Source organism: Callorhinus ursinus, unplaced genomic scaffold (genome assembly GCF_003265705.2).
Source record: "Callorhinus ursinus isolate GAN/ISIS: 27379988/994484 unplaced genomic scaffold, GSC_fseal_2.0 scaffold5, whole genome shotgun sequence".
NCBI lineage: Eukaryota > Metazoa > Chordata > Mammalia > Carnivora > Otariidae > Callorhinus > Callorhinus ursinus.
Window position 1 is genome coordinate 33,932,064 of NW_027397067.1, and position 19,041 is coordinate 33,951,104.

The 19,041-nt window shown below is 36.4% G+C and overlaps 1 protein-coding gene across 6 annotated transcripts; it reads right to left on the reverse strand.

Moving 5' to 3' along the window:
* Nucleotides 1-1,367: 1,367 nt before the first annotated feature.
* CA1 (carbonic anhydrase 1) lies at nt 1,368-16,091 on the reverse strand. 6 transcript variants are annotated; one of them, XM_073892930.1, is made up of 11 exons: nt 16,045-16,087; nt 14,717-14,744; nt 13,786-13,841; nt 12,603-12,791; nt 11,717-11,914; nt 9,863-9,981; nt 7,354-7,449; nt 5,167-5,229; nt 4,167-4,322; nt 3,818-3,905; nt 1,368-2,629 (listed from the first exon to the last, which is right to left on the reverse strand). In XM_073892930.1, the coding sequence occupies exons 4-11, from the start codon at nt 12,637-12,639 to the stop codon at nt 2,595-2,597; spliced, it is 792 nt and encodes a 263-aa protein (XP_073749031.1). In that variant the 5' UTR covers nt 12,640-12,791; nt 13,786-13,841; nt 14,717-14,744; nt 16,045-16,087; the 3' UTR covers nt 1,368-2,594. The 6 variants fall into 6 exon arrangements, with proteins under 6 accessions (XP_073749031.1, XP_073749032.1, XP_073749036.1 ...); XM_073892931.1 differs by lacking the exon at nt 14,717-14,744 and having other exon boundaries at nt 16,045-16,091; XM_073892935.1 differs by lacking the exon at nt 12,603-12,791 and having other exon boundaries at nt 16,045-16,081.
* Nucleotides 16,092-19,041: the final 2,950 nt, after the last annotated feature.

Sequence of the window (19,041 nt, forward strand, 5' to 3'; positions counted from 1 at the left end):
GGGTTGAGTTTCTAAGTACTTTAAAACTCCATGCTAAATTTTGATTATATCTAATTATTTACATTTTCAGGGGAGGTAGAGAGAAGTTTCATTGCTTTACTTACATATTCATAGGAATCTGTGACCACAAAATGGTGAAGAACCACTTCATATAGAGTAACCAGTTATAAGAAATAGAAATTTCCTCTTTTGAGTTATGTAAAAAAATTAAATTTAAAGAAGATGTTTATTTTCTTTCCTTTCATTTTCCCTAATTCTGCCTTTGATGAATTTAATGTTCTTAGAGTTATTTTCTAAAACATACAGAAATGAGCAATTTAGAAAATATCTTGGACTCACAAATCAGCAAAAGGATGCCATAAACGTTCAGCATGATATTTCTGAAGCAAGGGTAGGAGTGATGGGGCTGCATAAGACAGAAAATGGTAGGGAGTAGAAGCATCTTTCTACCTTTGAGCTTGTTGCTGGGCCTTTCAGCTGCCATTGTCATTCTGGATGATTGGAAGAGGGTCAGCGGCCAAACATCATGGAAAAATCACAAAATCCCTGCAGGATGTTCAAATCATTTACCTAAGTTGGCAAGGGAATAGGGCACACAGCAGGAGGGTGAGTCAAAGAAACATATGAGTTGCTTTCTCAGATGATCCAATGCCTTGTCCACATATCTTCTCTCAGCAGCTGCTTTTATCGGCTACTTCAGAGAAATTTGGAAAGCCCCCATAATGCACCTCATGAGTTCTGCCAAATAAATGAAATTCTGGCAGAAGCAGTAAGGGGAAGCATGCTCCCCAGTTGGCATTCAGCTTAGGGATAAAGTTTGATGGTCATCATATATCTTCGGTCACTTCTTTGCCTTCTCCATAGCAAGACTTAGAGATTTATATTTAAATTCTTAAGTTTAAGAATCCATTTTAACCTAAAAAATATGTGGGTCATTAAGTATTTTTCAGATGTCTATTGTGAAATTTGTTTTTTTAAATTGCTCAATTTTTTCCCAGAAAATATTTTCAAAAACTGTGTGTCCTGAGCAGATATATTTTGCAGATATCTTTCTGCAAAAATTTTTTTATACCTTTTATACCTTAAGCAGATATATGTTTCAAATTAAACTCATATCCCTCTTTCTTTGGCTCTCATGATGACTTTTGATAACTTTAGAATTAAAATCCTTTCAATGTGACTCATGTGAAATGAGAGGGTCATAGGACAGGTGTAACTGTTTCAGGCTTTCTCAATATCTGGCAAATATATAGTAATATACACAGATTACTTTTGCAAAGAAAGTATGTTCTATTTATATAATGCTTATGGGAGCAGAGTGAAAGTATTGTTTGGATCTATTACATTTTAATAAATAAGATTCTTTAAATTCTGGGCTCCAAATCAAAAATTCAAGTGAAGTCTTTTAGTATGGTTTTAACACAACCTTTATACAAGGCTCCTTCAAGAGCAATGAAGAATCTGTTTGATCTGTCTTTTTAAACTATGTTTATGTTTATTTAGAAGTTTTGACTGATTCTGTAACATTAGACAATACTAAGACTTTGGAATGGGTACAGGCTTTGGTCTCTAATATGATTTCTTATATTTAGTCATGGAGAAGGAAACTAAAGTAAATCACAAGACTACATACTAGACACAAGATTTAAATTTTGGATGTAGAGATGGCTTCAGAAAGAACTGACTTCAAGTTAAGGGCACGTCTGATAAAAGATTATATGATTTTTTATATGATTCTAAGTCCAAATGACTCCATTGTTTTTATAAACCATTCACAGGTGAATTTTCTTCAAAAATTTTGAATTACAGATTCTCTATTCAAGCTCACCAGTTATGACAACGGGGGGGAAAACCATTGGCTTTGCTAATGGGAGGAGGAAAAGTGGAAGCAATAACTAGAAGCAACATCTTCCCATAGAAAAGATACCATTTTTATCACAGAGAACACAAATGATAACAATGTTGAGCCAGTAGAATAATATTAAATGCAACTGTCATCTTAGCTGTATATTTGCCTTCAAGAGTAAGAAAATGAATTTCTCAATATCTATCTCAAGCTGCTCTTAGGTTATTACATTTGAGGCAAAATAATATTGCAAATAAGGCACTTAAGATTTTTGAATGTACATGGGCCTGAAACGATTTAATATTTAAAAAAAACCAGAGTACATAATAGACAAGAAAGGGATAAAGTTATTTTACTGGTTCAACTAAATTGAATAAAATGGAAACAGACACAAATCCCTAAGAAATTATTCAGTATACTTTAATTGCAATTATAAAGAATTCTACAAAATAAACTGAATTTAAGCACAGGTTTTACAAGCTTATGGATTACTAATTGAGTTAAGCATTAAGAATAAAAATTAAAACTTCACTCTACAGATTGAATTTGCAGCTATACTGCCTTGCTAGTATTGAAATAAATGTGTTTCTTAAAAATTGTTTTACTGGATTATGTCCAAAGCAGGGCAGTGTTCCTCGAGGAAGGAGAAGTTCCTTCCTGGTCCCATCAGAAGGAAGCTCTCACTATTCTGCCATTCAGAGGCTGGGGTGGCCGGTTGTTGTGCTGAATGGGGACAGCTTTGTCACCTTCAACAGTCGATAGAAGGCTTCGGAACTGTGCCAGCTGGGAGGGAGGATGAAATATTTAAAGAATCAAAGGCTATTAAAGTTACACAAAACACTGTATTTCCAGTATTGTTAATGCACTGATATTTAGAAAACTAAGTTGCTGATTGCAACGGTCTTACCAATGGGAAGGGAGGAAGTAAAAAAATCCCTTCACATTTATTTGAACTAGGTATTTGGTTTAGATTATTAATGATGGGCTGGATTAGAACGCCAACTTTCTCAGAAGGTCAACTGGGCTACCTTGGGTGAGTGATGTGCTGCTTGTTGCCTCAATTTCCATAAAGTAAAATTACAGTAACATTGACTATATTCACTGTGCTGTGCCTTTTATCCCTGTGACTTATTCATTCCATAACTGTACCTCCCACTCCCCTTCATCTAGTATGCCCATCCCCCCACCCCTTCCCATCTGGCAATCATCAGTTTGTTCTCAGCATTTACATCTTATTCTGCTAAAAATCTAGCCTGTTTGGAGGGACTTAAGCTATGGCCGAAAGCTTATTTTGGGAAGCCACAATGTGTGATAATTTATCAGCTCTCAGAATAATCACTTTCCCACCCCAAAATACATTCCTACCTTTTACTGAAAACACCACTTTACAAAAAAACCCTGTCATTTAATGTAGACAGATTTTTAAGAGTTCCACAAACACATCATCTGGCCTATAAAACTATGGAGATGTAAAAAAAAAAATCGCTGACTCCACCAAAAGTGAAAATAATGATTGCACCTGAAAAAAATTGGTGTGTCCTCAATATTTCAATACTAAGTATCGATTTAATATAGGTAAAATTTTATATGGATAATGTAGTATGAAGCAGACTCCTTAATACCTGATAGGAAAAATATTAAACACTATCAGCTATTTACATTGGGTTGTGAAGATTAAATGCGTTAGTCATATAAGTTCTTAGAATGGTACTCAGCATGTAGCATATGCTCAGTAAGTGTCTGTTACCAGCAGGCTACGTACATTGCCTGTCTTATAGATTTGTTATGAGAACTGGCCGACAAAACCTATGTAAGGCACCTAATAAAGGGAGTTGCTCAATCAATAGTAGTTATTATCATAATTATAAACAATAATTAAAGACATATCTTGTTGGATAGCTAAGAACTAAAGCTTCAAAAAAGAACAAAATCCTTTGTCAACTCTCAGGGTATCTCAGTTGCAAAACATACTTCCCCAAAGTCTTAGTAGAACTTCAGTGACAATCTTTTCTTTGTTTCTGAAACTTTTAGGAAGACACTTAACACAGATGGATTTTTCCTTAATAAGGTGGAAAAGATAGCAAGAGTCAGAATCTCATGGTTTTTTTTCTATATAAAGTAAAAAGCAGCATTATAATACACATTTCTTTTTGATTATTCAATAGACCTATGTCAGAAATGAATTTTTTTCAATAGGAATGGAAAACAAACTCCTTAAAAATCTATTTGAAATCATAACGTCCCCCATTAATACTATGAATTGACATGATATTACTGCTTTGCACTCCCAATTCCCACTCTTTCACCTTTGATACTCTACCTGTTCTGGGCTGATACTGATGGGGTCCTTACAGATGATCCAGGTTATACTCTCATAAAGGGGAGGATGAGTCAGAGAGCCAGAGTAGGTCCAGTAATCCAGGGATGAAGGAAGGAGAGTAGATGGGTCAAAATTTGTGAATGGGGCTCGTTTGTTCTGTAATACATCATTATATTATGATTTAAAATACTTACATCATATACATATATGACATCTATGTTATATTATCTTGGCATATATATTGTCTTAATATTTTAGCTGAGAATTTAACTTTTCTGCTATATATTATACACTGGTGTGTTTGTAGATATAAACAATAAAGGTAATAGAAGACTGAAAATTTGCTACACTCACATTTTGGCCAAATAATCTTCTTCCTTCCTCATTTGGTGGAATATAAGCAAAGGTTAAAAAATTTTTAGATAATCTATCCTCTCTAAAAGATATTTCAGTTCCAGAATAAAACCTTTATTGTTTCTTTAGGAATGAGGCCAGATACTGTTCCAGTGGCAAAACTATTATTGACATGCTTATTAGTTATGTTTTAGCCTTCTTTTATTTACTCATGTTCTTTTTTGATTGTTTATGAGTGGCATATTAATGGTATCTCAAAATAAGACCCTTAACTCCTGCATTTTTGTACTGCTAAAGAAACAGAGGTAATTTTCTTTGTGAAATGGGAAAAAAAATCACATTTTAGTTGGATATACTTTTTAAAGAAAATTTGAACGGCTATGGAACCTGTTCTTCTCTAGGCTAGTTCTTCTCATGCTGCTGAAGTAGAAAAAAAAATAACTGAGAAAAAGAAAAGAACAAAACAAAACAAATACCTGAGTCAGAGACCTTCTCAGAAGCAAGCAATATCTAAATACTACCTTGATTTTCAAATTGGTAGCTTTTGCTCTAGTCTTCCTACTCCCCACTTCTACATATTTAAATGATTTCAGTAGTTCTGTGGACTCTTGTTCTCTGACTTAAACAATGTCTTTAGTCTATTGACCTTGGTTTTAACTGTGTTTAGGGCATCAAGTACTTTCTGCAGTCTTGGGTTGGCCTGATCAACCTGGAGATTAAAAAAAAAATGTGAGTTAGAAATTGTTATAAAGTCAAACTATGTTTAGCTATTTTTTTTTCAATTAAAAACAGTAAACTGAAGAAAGGTAAGGTATTTTCTCTCTGCTTTAGGAGAGGGAATTTTGGTGGGCATATGTCCTGGCGGGCCCTTGTCCTCTATAAATTGTTCGTAATGCATAACCACTGTCAACCTAAAAACAAGAAACCAGCTCAAGAGGAAAGCGTTTATTTGAGATCAAAGAATTGCAATTCGGGGTACACAGATTGGGGTAGAAACCCAAACAACATTCTAATTACAGGACATAGACTCAGGGTTTTCATAGAAGAAAAGGAAGATCACGTAAGTGGTTTTTGAGAAGAGTTCATTGGTGCTGACAAGCAGGAAGGGATTCCTACTTTACTGATGGGTCAGGTGAAGTGGTCACTATGCAGAAGTTCACTTTTATCAGATCTCTCAAATACGATATTCTTGTTCTTGCTGACTTCTAGGAATGTTGGCAGTTTGGCCCAGTTCAAAGGTTCCAAAAGCAGGGTGTGCAAGGCAGTTCCCCTGAAATGGCTACTATGACTCCATTTTAAAATGGTTCTGTGTGTTATATTTCTCAGCACAGAGAAAGTGGCAAACAAAAAGCTTGGTTTTAATTTAATATGGGCAAGATGCTTAAGGACATACAAGTCAAAATCCAAGAACTCGGCAAAACTGTGACATAAAATACAACCTTTTACTTTTGGCCTGTTTTATTAGTTATAATTGGTACAGTGTATGGTGTGTTGTAAGTGTTCAATAAAGGTTAACTAGAATTACTATAATTCCAAAAGTTAGGGACCTGAGTGTGATATTTATCATAAGAAACATGTTTATGACACAGAGTTCCTGGAACCCTTGGAATTTCCGAAGTGAAGACGGCGAGATAAGGGTGTCTTTTGTTATGTTAATTAGGGCACTTTTGGACTGAATCTAAGAATGAGGGCTGGTTGCCCGGAGAACCAACCATGTGGTTAGAGGGTTGGAACTTTCAATTCTACCTTCAGACCTCTGGGGACAGGAGAGGAGACAGGGGCTACAGCTTGAATGAATGGCCAATGGCCAATGATTTAATCAACATGCTTAAATAATGAAGACTCTGTAAAAACCCAAAAGGACTGGGTATAGAGAGTTTCCAGATTGGTGGATTCAGGGAGATACAGGGAAAACATGTGCCTCCACAGGGCAAGGAAGCTCTTTGCCTTTCCCCATACCTTGCCCTATGCATCTTTTCCATCTGTCTAGCCCTGAGTTACATCCTTGTATAATTAACCGGTAAGTAGAATGTTTCTCTGGGTTCTGTGAGCTGTGCTAGCAAATTAATCAAACCTCTTCAAACCCAAGGAAGAGGTCAGGGGAACCTCTGATTTATAGTTAGTCAGGCAGAAGCCCAGCTAACAACCTGGGCTTGAGACTAACATCTGAAGTAGGGTGGGGGAATTGTAATCTTGCAAATCTGAACCCTTAGCCTGTGGAACCTGATGCTATCTCTGCGTAGACAGTGTCAGAATTGAGGTGAATTCCTGGACACCCTGCTTGTGTCTAAGAGTTGCTTGTTAGAGGTGGGGGGTGGGTCACTGCACATTGGAATTTGGTGGGTAGAACCCAAAAGACGCAAGTATACCCAATTTAATAATCACTTCCCTACAGAACTTTTCAGGGATACTCTTAGAGAGGATTTAAGCAACATCTGCCATTTTCAACATTAACTGAACTTTTTTCATGGAACAACGATCTTCTTAATATTTTTCCCTGATGATACATTAAATTGATAAATTCCTGAACCTATGAAGTAGGAAGTTTAGAGGAAAAGCAATTTGGAAAATCTGGAAAATAGAAATTCCCTCCCCCTCCAACACCTTCCCATTCTATCCCTACCTGAAACTTAATTCTCTCTTAAAAAGGGAAAAGCTTAGAGAAAACAGCAGCAAAGTACTAGGGAACTGTTTGCTCACCTGAAGCCATTAGCAGAAGGGAAAATTTTAAAAAAGAAAGACTCAAATATCTTTTTGCCTTATTTTATACTATTTTGGTGTTTGATTGGTAAGAAGTAGTGTTAGCCCAGCTCTGTAACTCTCTGTAACTCACCTTCATCAAAACACCGATAACTGCCAAACCATCAGCCTGTGGGACAGCTTCAGCAAAGCTGGAGTACTTTGCAGAATTCCAGTGAATCAGGTGAAGCTGAAAATGATAATGTGGTCAATTAGTTATTTATACCATTGTGAAGACAAAAAGTTATAAGTTAACTTGTTAATATTAGAAGATGTATCTTGGCTTAGGTAACATTTATATGAACCTTTATCCAGTGGGTAGGAAAGGCTATGTTCTCACTCTTAAGAAGGATTATGTACATTGGGTAGAGCAGGCCATTTGCAATTTCCACGGAACGAGTGAGTAAAATTTCTTTTCCCAAAATATCACAACTATTTATTATTACTCCTTTTTAAAAATTGCTTTGGTATGAAAAGATCAGGAATTCCAACTAGTTTTCAACAAAACTGAAATAACTTCTGTCAGGTGAGGTCCTTTTTAGTAACTATTTATAGGAAGGGGCTCCTGGACAGTCTAGGAGTCTTGGCCAAGAGCACATTTTCTCAAGCACATCTAGGCACCTGTCAGATCATTATGTCTAGCCTAACCTCCCTATGGAACTCTAGATCTGAATATCCAATATGATATAAGTCATCTTGATATCTTCTTGAATATCCCCACATGGATATCTAACAGGTATCTCAAACTTAATATGGCCAAAGTACAACTCTTGATTTCCTCCTTGCCAAATCTGTTTTATTTTCCCATCTTTGGAAAAGGTACCACCATCTACCTAAATTGCTCAATCAAAAAGTACAATAGTTATCATTAATTTCTTACTTTCCCCACTTATCAACAGCCATCTCTCAGCATATCTCATAGATTATACCTCCTTACTTGGTTCACAACTTCAAGTCTTTGCATTAGTTGCTGATTTTCTTTGGAATGTCCTTCCCCATAATCTGTCAATGGCAACCTTTTGTCTTGAATTAGGGCTGAACACAAATGCCACTACAGAAAGAATACTTTTCTGACCTCCAATGTAAAGTGATCATCTGGTCAATCATATCACTTTAAAGTAATTAATTCTCTACATACCACTTACTTAATCTCTCTCGCTTGCTCTCTCTCTCTCTCTCACTTTTCCTTCTCTCTCCTCTTCCTCCCTTCGCCCCAACTCCTGCTCTCCCCCCAATCCTCCCTCCTGTCCTCAATTGCATGTTGAATTTTGTGGCTAAGTGCCTCTCATCTCTAGCCTGGATTATATTTATTTTTCTTAAATTAGATGAGGAGATCACTGACTTAGATTTCTTAGATGCAACAAGATCTGCCTCTAAAAAGATAGTATTAATTTAGGCTCCCAGCCCATTTGACTTTAGTCTACTTTCAATTTTTTGAGGGAGAAATGGGAAGAAACATTTAATGGGTTTCTGTAGTATTAAAAGTTATTAGCCAAGCTTTACATGTAACATAAAGCCAACTATATTCGTGTAAAATTCGCAAATCTTCTATTAAAATAAAAAATGCACATACCCTGTAACCTAGCAATCCCTCTTATAAAAACATCTGCCCCACTTATGTGCTGTCACTAGTGCATAAGGTGTACGTACAGATGTACTTGTTGAAGACATTTTGGTAAAAGTAAAAAACCAATGGAACAAAAAGCAAAGGACATTATAATTGTCCATCAGTGGGGGCCAGTTAAATAAATTCTGATATATTCACACATTGAAATAAAATTAAAAGAATGAGGTAGAATTAACTCTATTGACTTGGAAAATGATTATGATAAATTAGTAAGTAGAAAAAAGGCACAAAACTACATGTATTACAAATTCATTTTGTGAAAGTCAAATAAAAAGTCAGCCTGTATATATGGGTACATATATATTTTATATTCATACATATATAGAGCAAAATTTCTTCTCTTTCAATCTCTCAGATGCTTTGTTGAGAGTTTGATATAAATATTCTTCATTTTTCTATGTATATACAGACAAAATATGATCCTTGAGAAGGATCATAGACTTCCACGTGAGGACAGTTCAAGAGGCTGGAGGTTGGTGACCTGCAGCAGGAACAGACCCTCATTTAGGTGCGTGCCACTCTGTGTCTGTTCCTATGATTAAACTCGCACTCTTGGTAGAGTCTTACTGAAGTGTTCCAGCCTGGCCACACCTGGGCCCCCGGTGTGTCCAAACTTGACCATTTGAATAAGAAGCAAATGGTGTGGTTAGTTTAGAGTCAGAGCTTTAAAGGAGAGCAGCACCTCCTCTTGAGGCTAGCCTGATGTTAAGGTAACCGTTTTTGAGCCATTTTGAAGACAAAGATGATTCTTGGGCTCAAGAGCTCAACTCCAAGTTGCCTTTTTCACATGAAAAATTTCCTTCTATTACCCCACTTGGTATGTAGGTGTTTGATTTTAATGCGGCCTGGGAGTTCCTTATAGGGATGAGAATGCTCATTCCTTTGGAGCCATTATAAGGGTGATTTATGTAATAAAGCAGCTGCTTCCGAAAATAATTCTCAGTGTAATTATCTCTTGCTTACTGAGTTACATTACCTCTGCAGAATATTTGACTCCATCCACTATGTGTTCAGAACCATAGTCATTTGTGCTGCCCCAGTGAAAATGGAACTGACAGAGCCTATAGCTTTCAGAAAGAGGACCGCCTTTCAGCACTAGAAGAAAAAAGGAACTACTATTAGTTTTATGATTGTAAGCTCTTGCTTATCTTTGCATTTAACATAAGCCAACACTAAATTGGATTAAGTAGAACTGAAAACAAACACTAGTGCCAAAGTTTTTTTCTTGTTGGATTTCTGCCCCCACATCCATGATGATGGTATTCATTGTATAGTGTGTCTCTGACCATTGCATTGAGTTATATACAGTTCTTAGCACATAAGCTGTAATTTTATCTTTTTCTTTTTCTTTTTTTGTTTTTTAAGTGGACTGCATATCCACTGTGGAGCTCAACATGGGGCTTGAACTCACAACCCTGAGATCAAGACCTGAGCTGAAATCAAGAGTCAAATGCTTAACCGACTGTGACACCCAGGAGGCCCTAATTTTACCTTTTTCTGCTGCCAAGGAAGTATATCGGAAGGTGAGTGAATTATACTTTTACAGGGCTTTCCTTGAATCTGCTTTAATGTGCAAGTTTATTCATTCATTCTTTCAACAGAGACTATATAGACAGTATGCATTAAGATCTTCAGTAATTTATTTTGAGTAACAAATTACACATCACATACTTTGTAACTAGTCAAGACACAATGAGTATCTCGACACCTTTGTTGAGAATGCCTGTCCAGGGACCAAGAGAAAGTGCCAGGGGGGCAATGGGGTCACTTTAAAAATTTTAACATTGAATGACTTTGTCATTTCCAAGAGTCTATGTAATCATATGATTAATTAAACACACATAATACCAGATCTAATCTAGTATTAACAATGGCCATAGCCCCAAAGTGCCTAAAATTTAGGCTCAGAACCTTGTAGCAAAGTGCCAGAACAAGTTTTGCCTTTTGTCAGTAGAGCTATCTTATGAAATTGTCATTTAATAAATTATTTAAGAAACATTTATGAGAATCTTACCATGTAGCAGGAAATGTGGCTAAGTTCTGGGGTATGAAGAATTCAGTCACTACAGTTTAGTAGGGGAGGGGGAGATACATAAGTATACTTATGCACAGAATAAATCTTCCAAGATTTATGTAAGACTCATTTTCTTACTGGTACCCAAGTACTTTACAATGATAGAGTCATTTTTCTGGACACACAAAATACATTCTTCACTCCATTTCTCTTTCCTACTGTGTTCCTCCATCCTCATTCCAATTAGGAAATATTTGCCTTTTCAGTTTCTATTTCACTATGATGGCTCATTAGACATTCTTGGAAAAAATACTGTTTATTCAGAGAGTGTGAAGTGAGTATACAGATATTAGAGGGACGCCTGGGTGGCTCAGTCAGTTAAGCATCTACCTTTGGCTCAGGTCATGATCCCAGGGTCCTGGGATCGAGTCCTGCATGGGGCTCCTTGCTCGGCGGGGAGTCTGCTTCTCCCTCTGCCTGCCACTCCCCCTGCTTGTGCTCTCTTTCTCTCTCTGGCAAATAAATAAATAAATTAAATATTTTTAAAAAAAGATATTAGAGACCAGAAGAGATAGGATGGTGTCATGGATGAGAAGGGTTGAAAAAAGATGGAGCTGGGGGTTCCAAAAATCATCTTTACCACATGGGGGCTTTCCAGAAGTCCAAGATGCTTCACCAGATTGCAGCAAATTTATACACGTGCACTACACATGTGCACAAAAGACTGAGGATGGCATTTTGTGTTTCTTAAAGTCCTATTGTTTAAATTTTCCTAGTAGAGTCAAAGAAAATAAACCCGAAGGTCTTTTGGCTCACCTGATCGGTTATCATTGTCCTCATAGTTTACATGGAAAGAATGCCCCACGTTGATAATTTCTTTGGCTGTGGCTGGATCATAGGAGACATTGATAGGTTTAAGAGAACTGTCATGTTTCGTTTCACTGGTTTTAATGTCAATTGGAGATTGCTTATTTCCATTTGCAATGGGGTACAGCTTGCCCCATTGTTCAGGACCTACCAAGGCAAACACATGCATACAATCAAAACTTCATCAAATGTTTGACTCCCAGTTTTAGGAGTGTAACCATCTCTTTGCTTACGAGACTATGATTTATTTAGGTATCTTAAATGGTATTCTGTTTAACTTAATGAAAATTCAGCATTTGAGAATGCACCTTTTCTATACTATCTTATAAAATAATATATTTGTCAACACAACTATAAATATTTTACTATTAGTACTAGATTTCTTATATATAACATATATATATTATATACAAATATGTATGTATGTATATACATATATGTTGTACACTACAGATATATATATTAGCACCCTCTCTATATATTATATACTACATATATATCTCTCTATATATTTTAGTATTCTCTCTCGCTATATATAGAAACCCACATATATATATAGAGAGAGAGAGAGAGAGATAGAGAGAGAGAAAGAGAGAGATTGAGAGAGAGGAAGAGACAAAGAACACATTTTGTAGACAACTGTATCCCAAAGGACCAGTGCTAAGAGGACACGCGGAGTTATTATGATTATTCAGGTCAGGCAATTCAAACCATTGACCTGTGCCTGTGCAGTTACTCTATTTTGTTTCATTTATTTTTAAAATGCTCAATACCCCTTTTATTGGAAAAGGCAATGAGCTATTATTTTGGTCTACATGAGCAGAAGAACTCTTACCGTTTTTGTCATCATATCCCCAGTCGGAACTTGCCATGATCTTCTACTTAGTTTTCTTTTTTGCAAACAAAGATAATACCTGGAATAACTGACTGCAAGCCAGCATGCAGTAAACAACAGAAACCACCACTTGTGGGTTTTTATAGGAACTTCTCTGCCTTTAATAGGCCACTATTTCATCATCTCTGCCTATCAGGAAGTATAAATAAGTAAAAAAAAAAAAAAAAAAAGCTGTTGTAAAAAAAGCCCACGAAGGTCAATTCAGTTCCAATTGTTTTATTTTCTTATATTGTAAGAGAGAAATATCAAAATTGTAGGTTTTATAAAACCAAGCCCTGTTTCTCTCAAGTTAGTAGATGATATGGCTGAATATTATCGTATATAAGTCTTTGGGTTTCCTAAATTTAAAACGGATTTGTGCACTTGATATTTCCAATGTTACCCTTGCTGGAACTTAAGCAATACTACCAACAGTATTTTAGTAAAGAGAATAATTCGTATGTTTACAGGATGATTGTAACTAGTATCATGATGTTAATTTAAAATCAGATAAACTAATTCTTTGTAATGTATATTATCCATAAAGTGCATTTCATAGACACACAGAATGAAAATAAAGTCCTTCATTTTAGAGCAATATTAGAACTCATAAGTGGAGACAGTTTTATTAATATTGAAATTGAATAGAGCCCAATATTTATTTTACACATCAAGTTCAGCTCTACTGAAATAGAAACCTGTCTTTTGCATGCTTCTTCATGACTTTTAAAGCAATTTCACGACCACCACACACACAGAAATCCTATCGAGTAAGAATTATCATTTTGTAGCTGAGAGATATTGAGGGACTTCTCCACAACCAGTAAGAAGTCAAGAAGCCAAGACTTCATCAGGACCTTGTCCACTTGCTTTCTTCACTGTATCCACTGTGCGAGCTGTGAGATGGGTGACCCCCTAATTCTCCTCTTACACCTACATTCTCTTAAGCCCAATTTAAGCTTGAACGAAGGTGAGAATTGCCACCTGGTGAGTGATGAGAGGATCTATCGGGCTTTCCACGTAAGCAAAGAAAACCAACTGGGAAGTGTCTGACTCTGGCTAGGTCCACATATCCAAGGCTCTAAACATGCTCAAAGAAAATACAAGCAGAAAAATGTGCTTCCAGAGTAATGCTTTTTCATACCACGGTAGTCATTGTCTCCTTTCATGTTCTCCAGTTGTCTGGGGTGCCTGGGCTCTCTGGAGGACGAGGAAGATTAGGTGCAATTTTTAGCAAGGCTGACTAGAGACACAATGTTTGTCCCTTTTTGGCTAATAATGGCCAACTGCCCCAGATACAGAGTGGACTATGGCTCATGACCTTTGTGGTGAGAGGTCCAAGCTTCCATTCTACGCTCTGGTAGGCAGAAGGAACTATTACTTAAAGGGAACTTTTTTTTTTAAGGTACCATTTATTGAGAGCCCAGTATGTCTCAAATGCTGTGCTGAAAACTTTACATGTATTAATTCATTTAATTCCCACAATAGCCAGATTAGGCATTACAATCTATATTCTGCATAAGAAGAAGGCTTTCTAGAGGTGAAGACACCTCCTAGGGTTACAAAGCTTGTAATTGGCTGCTTATATCCCATAAGCCTAGAGTTTAAATCTAGGCCTGTCTAACTCCAGAGTTTATCTTCTTTCTTTACTGTCCACTGTCAATAAATGCCCAATGACCTTCCCTTGATTCTATTTTCTGGAGGACTGGATTAGTTGATCTGTTCTGGTCTGGCTCAAGATGACCATTAGCCAGACTTGATTGTTGGGCTTACTTCATTCCAGACTTAGAGTCTCAGTTTAGCCAAAAGCTCATGGAGTAGAAGGTACACTTTGCTTCGCACTTGCTTCCTAATATTTGCTATTTTGCTAAAGATGACTAAAAACAGAACTACTATATTGATCGACATATTTGAAAAACGTATTTGAAAAAGACGACCTCTTTTCATTATATGATTATGTGATGATTCATCGCATGAATATTTTAACATTCATATGGGATGGTAATTCATTTAAAGTTTTTGGCACAAAATTACTTGGAGCCCTAACTATTATGGCCTTTTATTCCAATACATACCTGGGTGTGTTTTTGTACAAGCAGAAAACTATATAGAGAAAAGATATAAAATTTAATGAATACCTACGGTTTGAGTCCTAACACCCCACCCATTTACTTTTATCCCTCTTTTTCTGCTTACAAACTTTGCCTCTTTCTTGGATTGAGTAATCCAAGATGTCTCATTTTGCGTTCACTTCACTTTCACCTACAGCCTCCCTCTCCCATGTCCTGTTCCAGGGCCGTGATCTTTGGACTGCTTTTGCATACCAAGGAGTTCAATTTACTCAGTCTCTGCTCTTCTAAACTAACATTTTATTTCCTAAGGCCATCAAATATTGATGAAGACTATTTGTTTTTCCTGATAAAATATTCCAAAGAAGTCTAAACATACTTGAGAATGAATCATAAGCAACAAGCCTGAGGGAAAAATCTATTTTTTAAAAAAGTAATGCAAAAGTACATAAATAATTTTGGTAGAGAATTGCTTAACTAATAACATTAAGAAATACCAAGTTATATGTCAATTATATCTTAATAAAGCTGAGAAAAATAAAAATAAAAAAGATTTTAATACTTTAGAGATTACTAAATGTTGAAAGTATGATGCACAGAAGGTTTAACTTTAATAATTATATTGGTTCAGTTCGAAAATTTGGTAAAAATGTACTAATGGGCCAAGGGGGAGAAAAGAAAGGTTTCCTTTGTTACCTTATGAAATGGAATCAGAGGCCAGATATTACAGAAAAAATGTAAAGATGAAATGTTGATTATCCTAAGGGGATCCACCCTTAAACTCTATGCCACAGTTTTGTCTCTTGGCCTTCATAATAAATGAAATTTTTGCAACAAACAAACAGAAATATCAGGAGTGCTGGGAGATTGACTATTACTGGAAGAAGTGTTTCTCCGTGCACTCATGCAAGGGGGTGGTAGGTTGGCTAGAAAAGGCTACTGTTTATAAGGCAATTTTCTTCTGTCAAGTCTTTGGAATAATGAGCTCCTTCAATCCTCACAGGGGTTAAGTTAGTCTCACCTCATTCTTTTTTTTTTTTTTAAGATTTTATTCATTTATGAGAGAGAGAGAAAGAGAGAGAGAGAGAACGAGCGGTGGAAGGGGCAGGGGGAGAGGGACAAGCAAACTTCCCGCTTAGCAGGGAGCCCTACAGGGCTCGATACCATGAGAGACTCTATCCCAGGACCCTGAGATCATGACCTGAGCTGAAGGCAGATGCTTAACCCACTGAGCCACCCAGGCGCCCCTCCCCCCACTTAACTCTTAAAGAGAAATAACTGAGGCTCACAAAATCCAAGGAGAAAAACCAGGATTTTAACCCCTTTCTGGTTACCTTGAGCGCCCGTGTGTGCTTCCTCTTCTCTATACCATCATGCTTTTAACAGGCTGTCTATAAAACATTTGCTTTCCAGTCAGCTAATATTTATTACGATTATTTATTGAGTAACATCAATTAACTTTGCTGAAGATTTTTCAGTGCCCTGAAATGTTTTCCAAAAAAGCCACAACATTTCCTCAGTGTTTTGCAAAATTTAGAAACCATAATTAGCTGATTTTACATTATATTTAAAAGTCTTAGCATTTCTTATTTGAACTTTTGCCTTCTAGTTTCTTAAATGAACATTTTTCTCTGGTTGCTCCTTTAACATTTTAAAGTTAAAAACATGAACTCTTACGTAGATGAAGAAATTACAGGGAGTCTCGAACTTAAGTTTGTGATTAAAAAGAACTCTCTGGTGTAAAAGGATGTAAACATGGGAAAGAGGGCTGTGCCTCATTATGGTAGAGATCTACTAAATGCCACTGGAAAGAAATCCAAAAGGAAATAGCTGTTCTCTAAAGCTTAGAGTTCCACAAGGACAAGGTGGCTTCCCTGAGATCCATATTTTCCCCCAAATAAGGAAATCAAGTGTCATTTTTATTTTTTATTTTAAATATTTTATTTATTTTTTATTTGAGAGAGAGTGAGAGCATGGAGGGGGAGGGGACCCTGGAATCATGACGTGAGCAGAAGGCAGACGGTTAACTGACTGAACCACCTAAGCACCCCTCAAGTTTGGCATGACTTTTCACATTGCTCGCTAACTTCCCTGCCCCTCCAGAAGAGGTACTCTTCACGGTGGCAAGATAAACCTTTTATCTGGTGGAGAAGAGGGTCATGGAAAATGGTGATACTCGTTCAGACTTTTCGGCAGTAAGACAACTGGAGATTATGATGAATTAATTTAAATGGCAGAATGGTTTATCTGGATCTCACAGCTATAATTCCCCCAAACTGGTTTTCTCTCGTCTTGTAACGAAACGTCTTACCAACTTTATTCTTTCCAACAGATTGTCTTTATTTTCATCCGTATTCGGCTTCTTTGCCTGTTCAAAAGCTTCTGCTCCCGCTGTCCCCTCTGGATGGCTCTGCATCTAGACTTTTGCACAAGATCACCTCCTCAGAGATAATTTTTCCTGACCTCCAAATGCAACATGTCTGCCCTCTTCCCAGTCACTCTGTTCTATCATTCTGTCTTCTTTCTTTCACATTTGTTGCCGCCTGACATTGTTTGCATTCTGAAATTAATTTCTTTACGTCCCTAATATCTATAACCATCTTTATAATGACACCTCCATTTTATTTCTTAAAACCCACTGAGTTCACTTACAACATGCTTGGAAAACGGTGGTGCTCAATAATATTTCACTAAAGTGAGAGAGGGGGATTAAATGATCATTTTAACTTCAGTTATTGTATTTTTATAAAGACTTAGAAGGGCAGAATGCTTAGCAGGGACTGTGTCTTCCCAAATGCACAGATCTGAATTCAGGGGTGTGTGCCACCCAACTCATGTTCATATTTAGAACTAAGGAAAAAGGGCCTTTCCCCTCTCAGTTTTGTTAATGGGAGGAAGTAAGTGACTTGTCTGTGTTTGCCAGTCATTGCCGGGAGAGTGAGAATGTTGGTCTTTATAAGTGTCAAAGTTTTTGACACTTTTTATGTGTCAAAATTTAATTCTTCAAATGTGGTTTGAACTTTTGGTGTAAAAATTTCAAAGACCCATACTCTCTTGGATCTGTAATTAAAGAAAATTATTGCTGTAATTAAAGAAAAAACTTTCAACCTTATATTTCCTATCTTGGAACATATTTTTGAATGCAATTTTTTAATGCACTAATGAATATTTCTTATTAACAACTAAGTCAACTCTACATAGGTAACTATTTTAATTCACAGCACACAGCATTTACAGTTTCTTACAATTTCATGTTTTTAAAAACATTAAATTTTAAATACATCTAGTTGACTGTCATGCTTATTGAAATTACAGGTTGGAAAGATATACTGTATATACTAAGAACATAGGCTAGTGCATTTTTAAGCTAATGGTTAGGAAGCTCTTTACTGGATGAGTGGGTAACCTGAGCAGGTTAATTGTACCATCCTTATATTTATTTTTATAGCTGACAAAATACTATTTGTATCTTTTCTCTTGTCACTGTTTGGAGGAATTGATGAGCCCTTCTATAACAGATGACATTTTTTTTGAAGCAATATTTTTCACCTAAAAATAAAATAACATGAATAATGCTTTGTAAACCATAAAATTTCATACAAATATAAATGATGAACTTCAGCCTCAAAAAAAAAAAAAAAAAGAGTTTGATTTTAGGGACTCTTGGGTGGCTCAGTCCGTTAACCTTCTGCCTTTGGCTGGCTCAGTCCGTTAACCTGCCTTCAGCTCAGGTCATGATTCCGGAGTCCTGGGATCGAGTCCCACATCAGGCTCCCTGCTCATTGGGGAGCGTGCTTTTCCCTCTGCCTCCGCTGCTCCCCCTGCTTGTGCTCTTTCTCTCTCTCTCTGACAAATAAATAAATAAAAACTTTTAAAAAGTTTGATTTTCCCCTGAAACAAATAATAATTTATATGTTAATGGAAAAAAAGTTTGATTTATCTCCTGGGTCAGTACATGATTAAGTAAAATAAAGTAGTTCAAGTGATTGCGTGTGGCCTGAAATTCAAACAATTGCATAATAGAAATCTGCTTGCCACAGATTAAACTAAATCCTATAGGATAAGTTCTCAAGGGTAAATATTAAGGGAGGTGAAGTTCAGTCATATCAGTCACCTTGTCAAAATATCTTTCATGCAACCTTTTTGGGTCCATCTACCTAAAATTTACCTTAAGATTTAAAAAAAGTTTCTGCCAACCCCCTTAACAATTTTGTTAGCTTTTAAGCTCTTTTATCAAAGACTAGATTTTTAAAATACATCTGCGGTTGAATATATCCTTTTTTTTTTAAGATTTTATTTATTTATTTGACAGAGAGAGACGGCGAGAGAGG

Excerpts from the sequence above, each read along its gene's own strand:
- CA1 (XM_073892931.1), bottom strand. The coding sequence starts at position 12,639 with ATGGCAAGTTCCGACTGGGGATATGATGACAAAAACG. Across the intron at positions 7,450-9,862 it reads GAGTCAAATATTCTGCAGAG|CTTCACCTGATTCACTGGAA; the intron begins GTAATGTAACTC and ends TATCATTTTCAG. Across the intron at positions 2,630-3,817 it reads TCTACTAAGACTTTGGGGAA|CTGGCACAGTTCCGAAGCCT; the intron begins GTATGTTTTGCA and ends CCTCCCTCCCAG.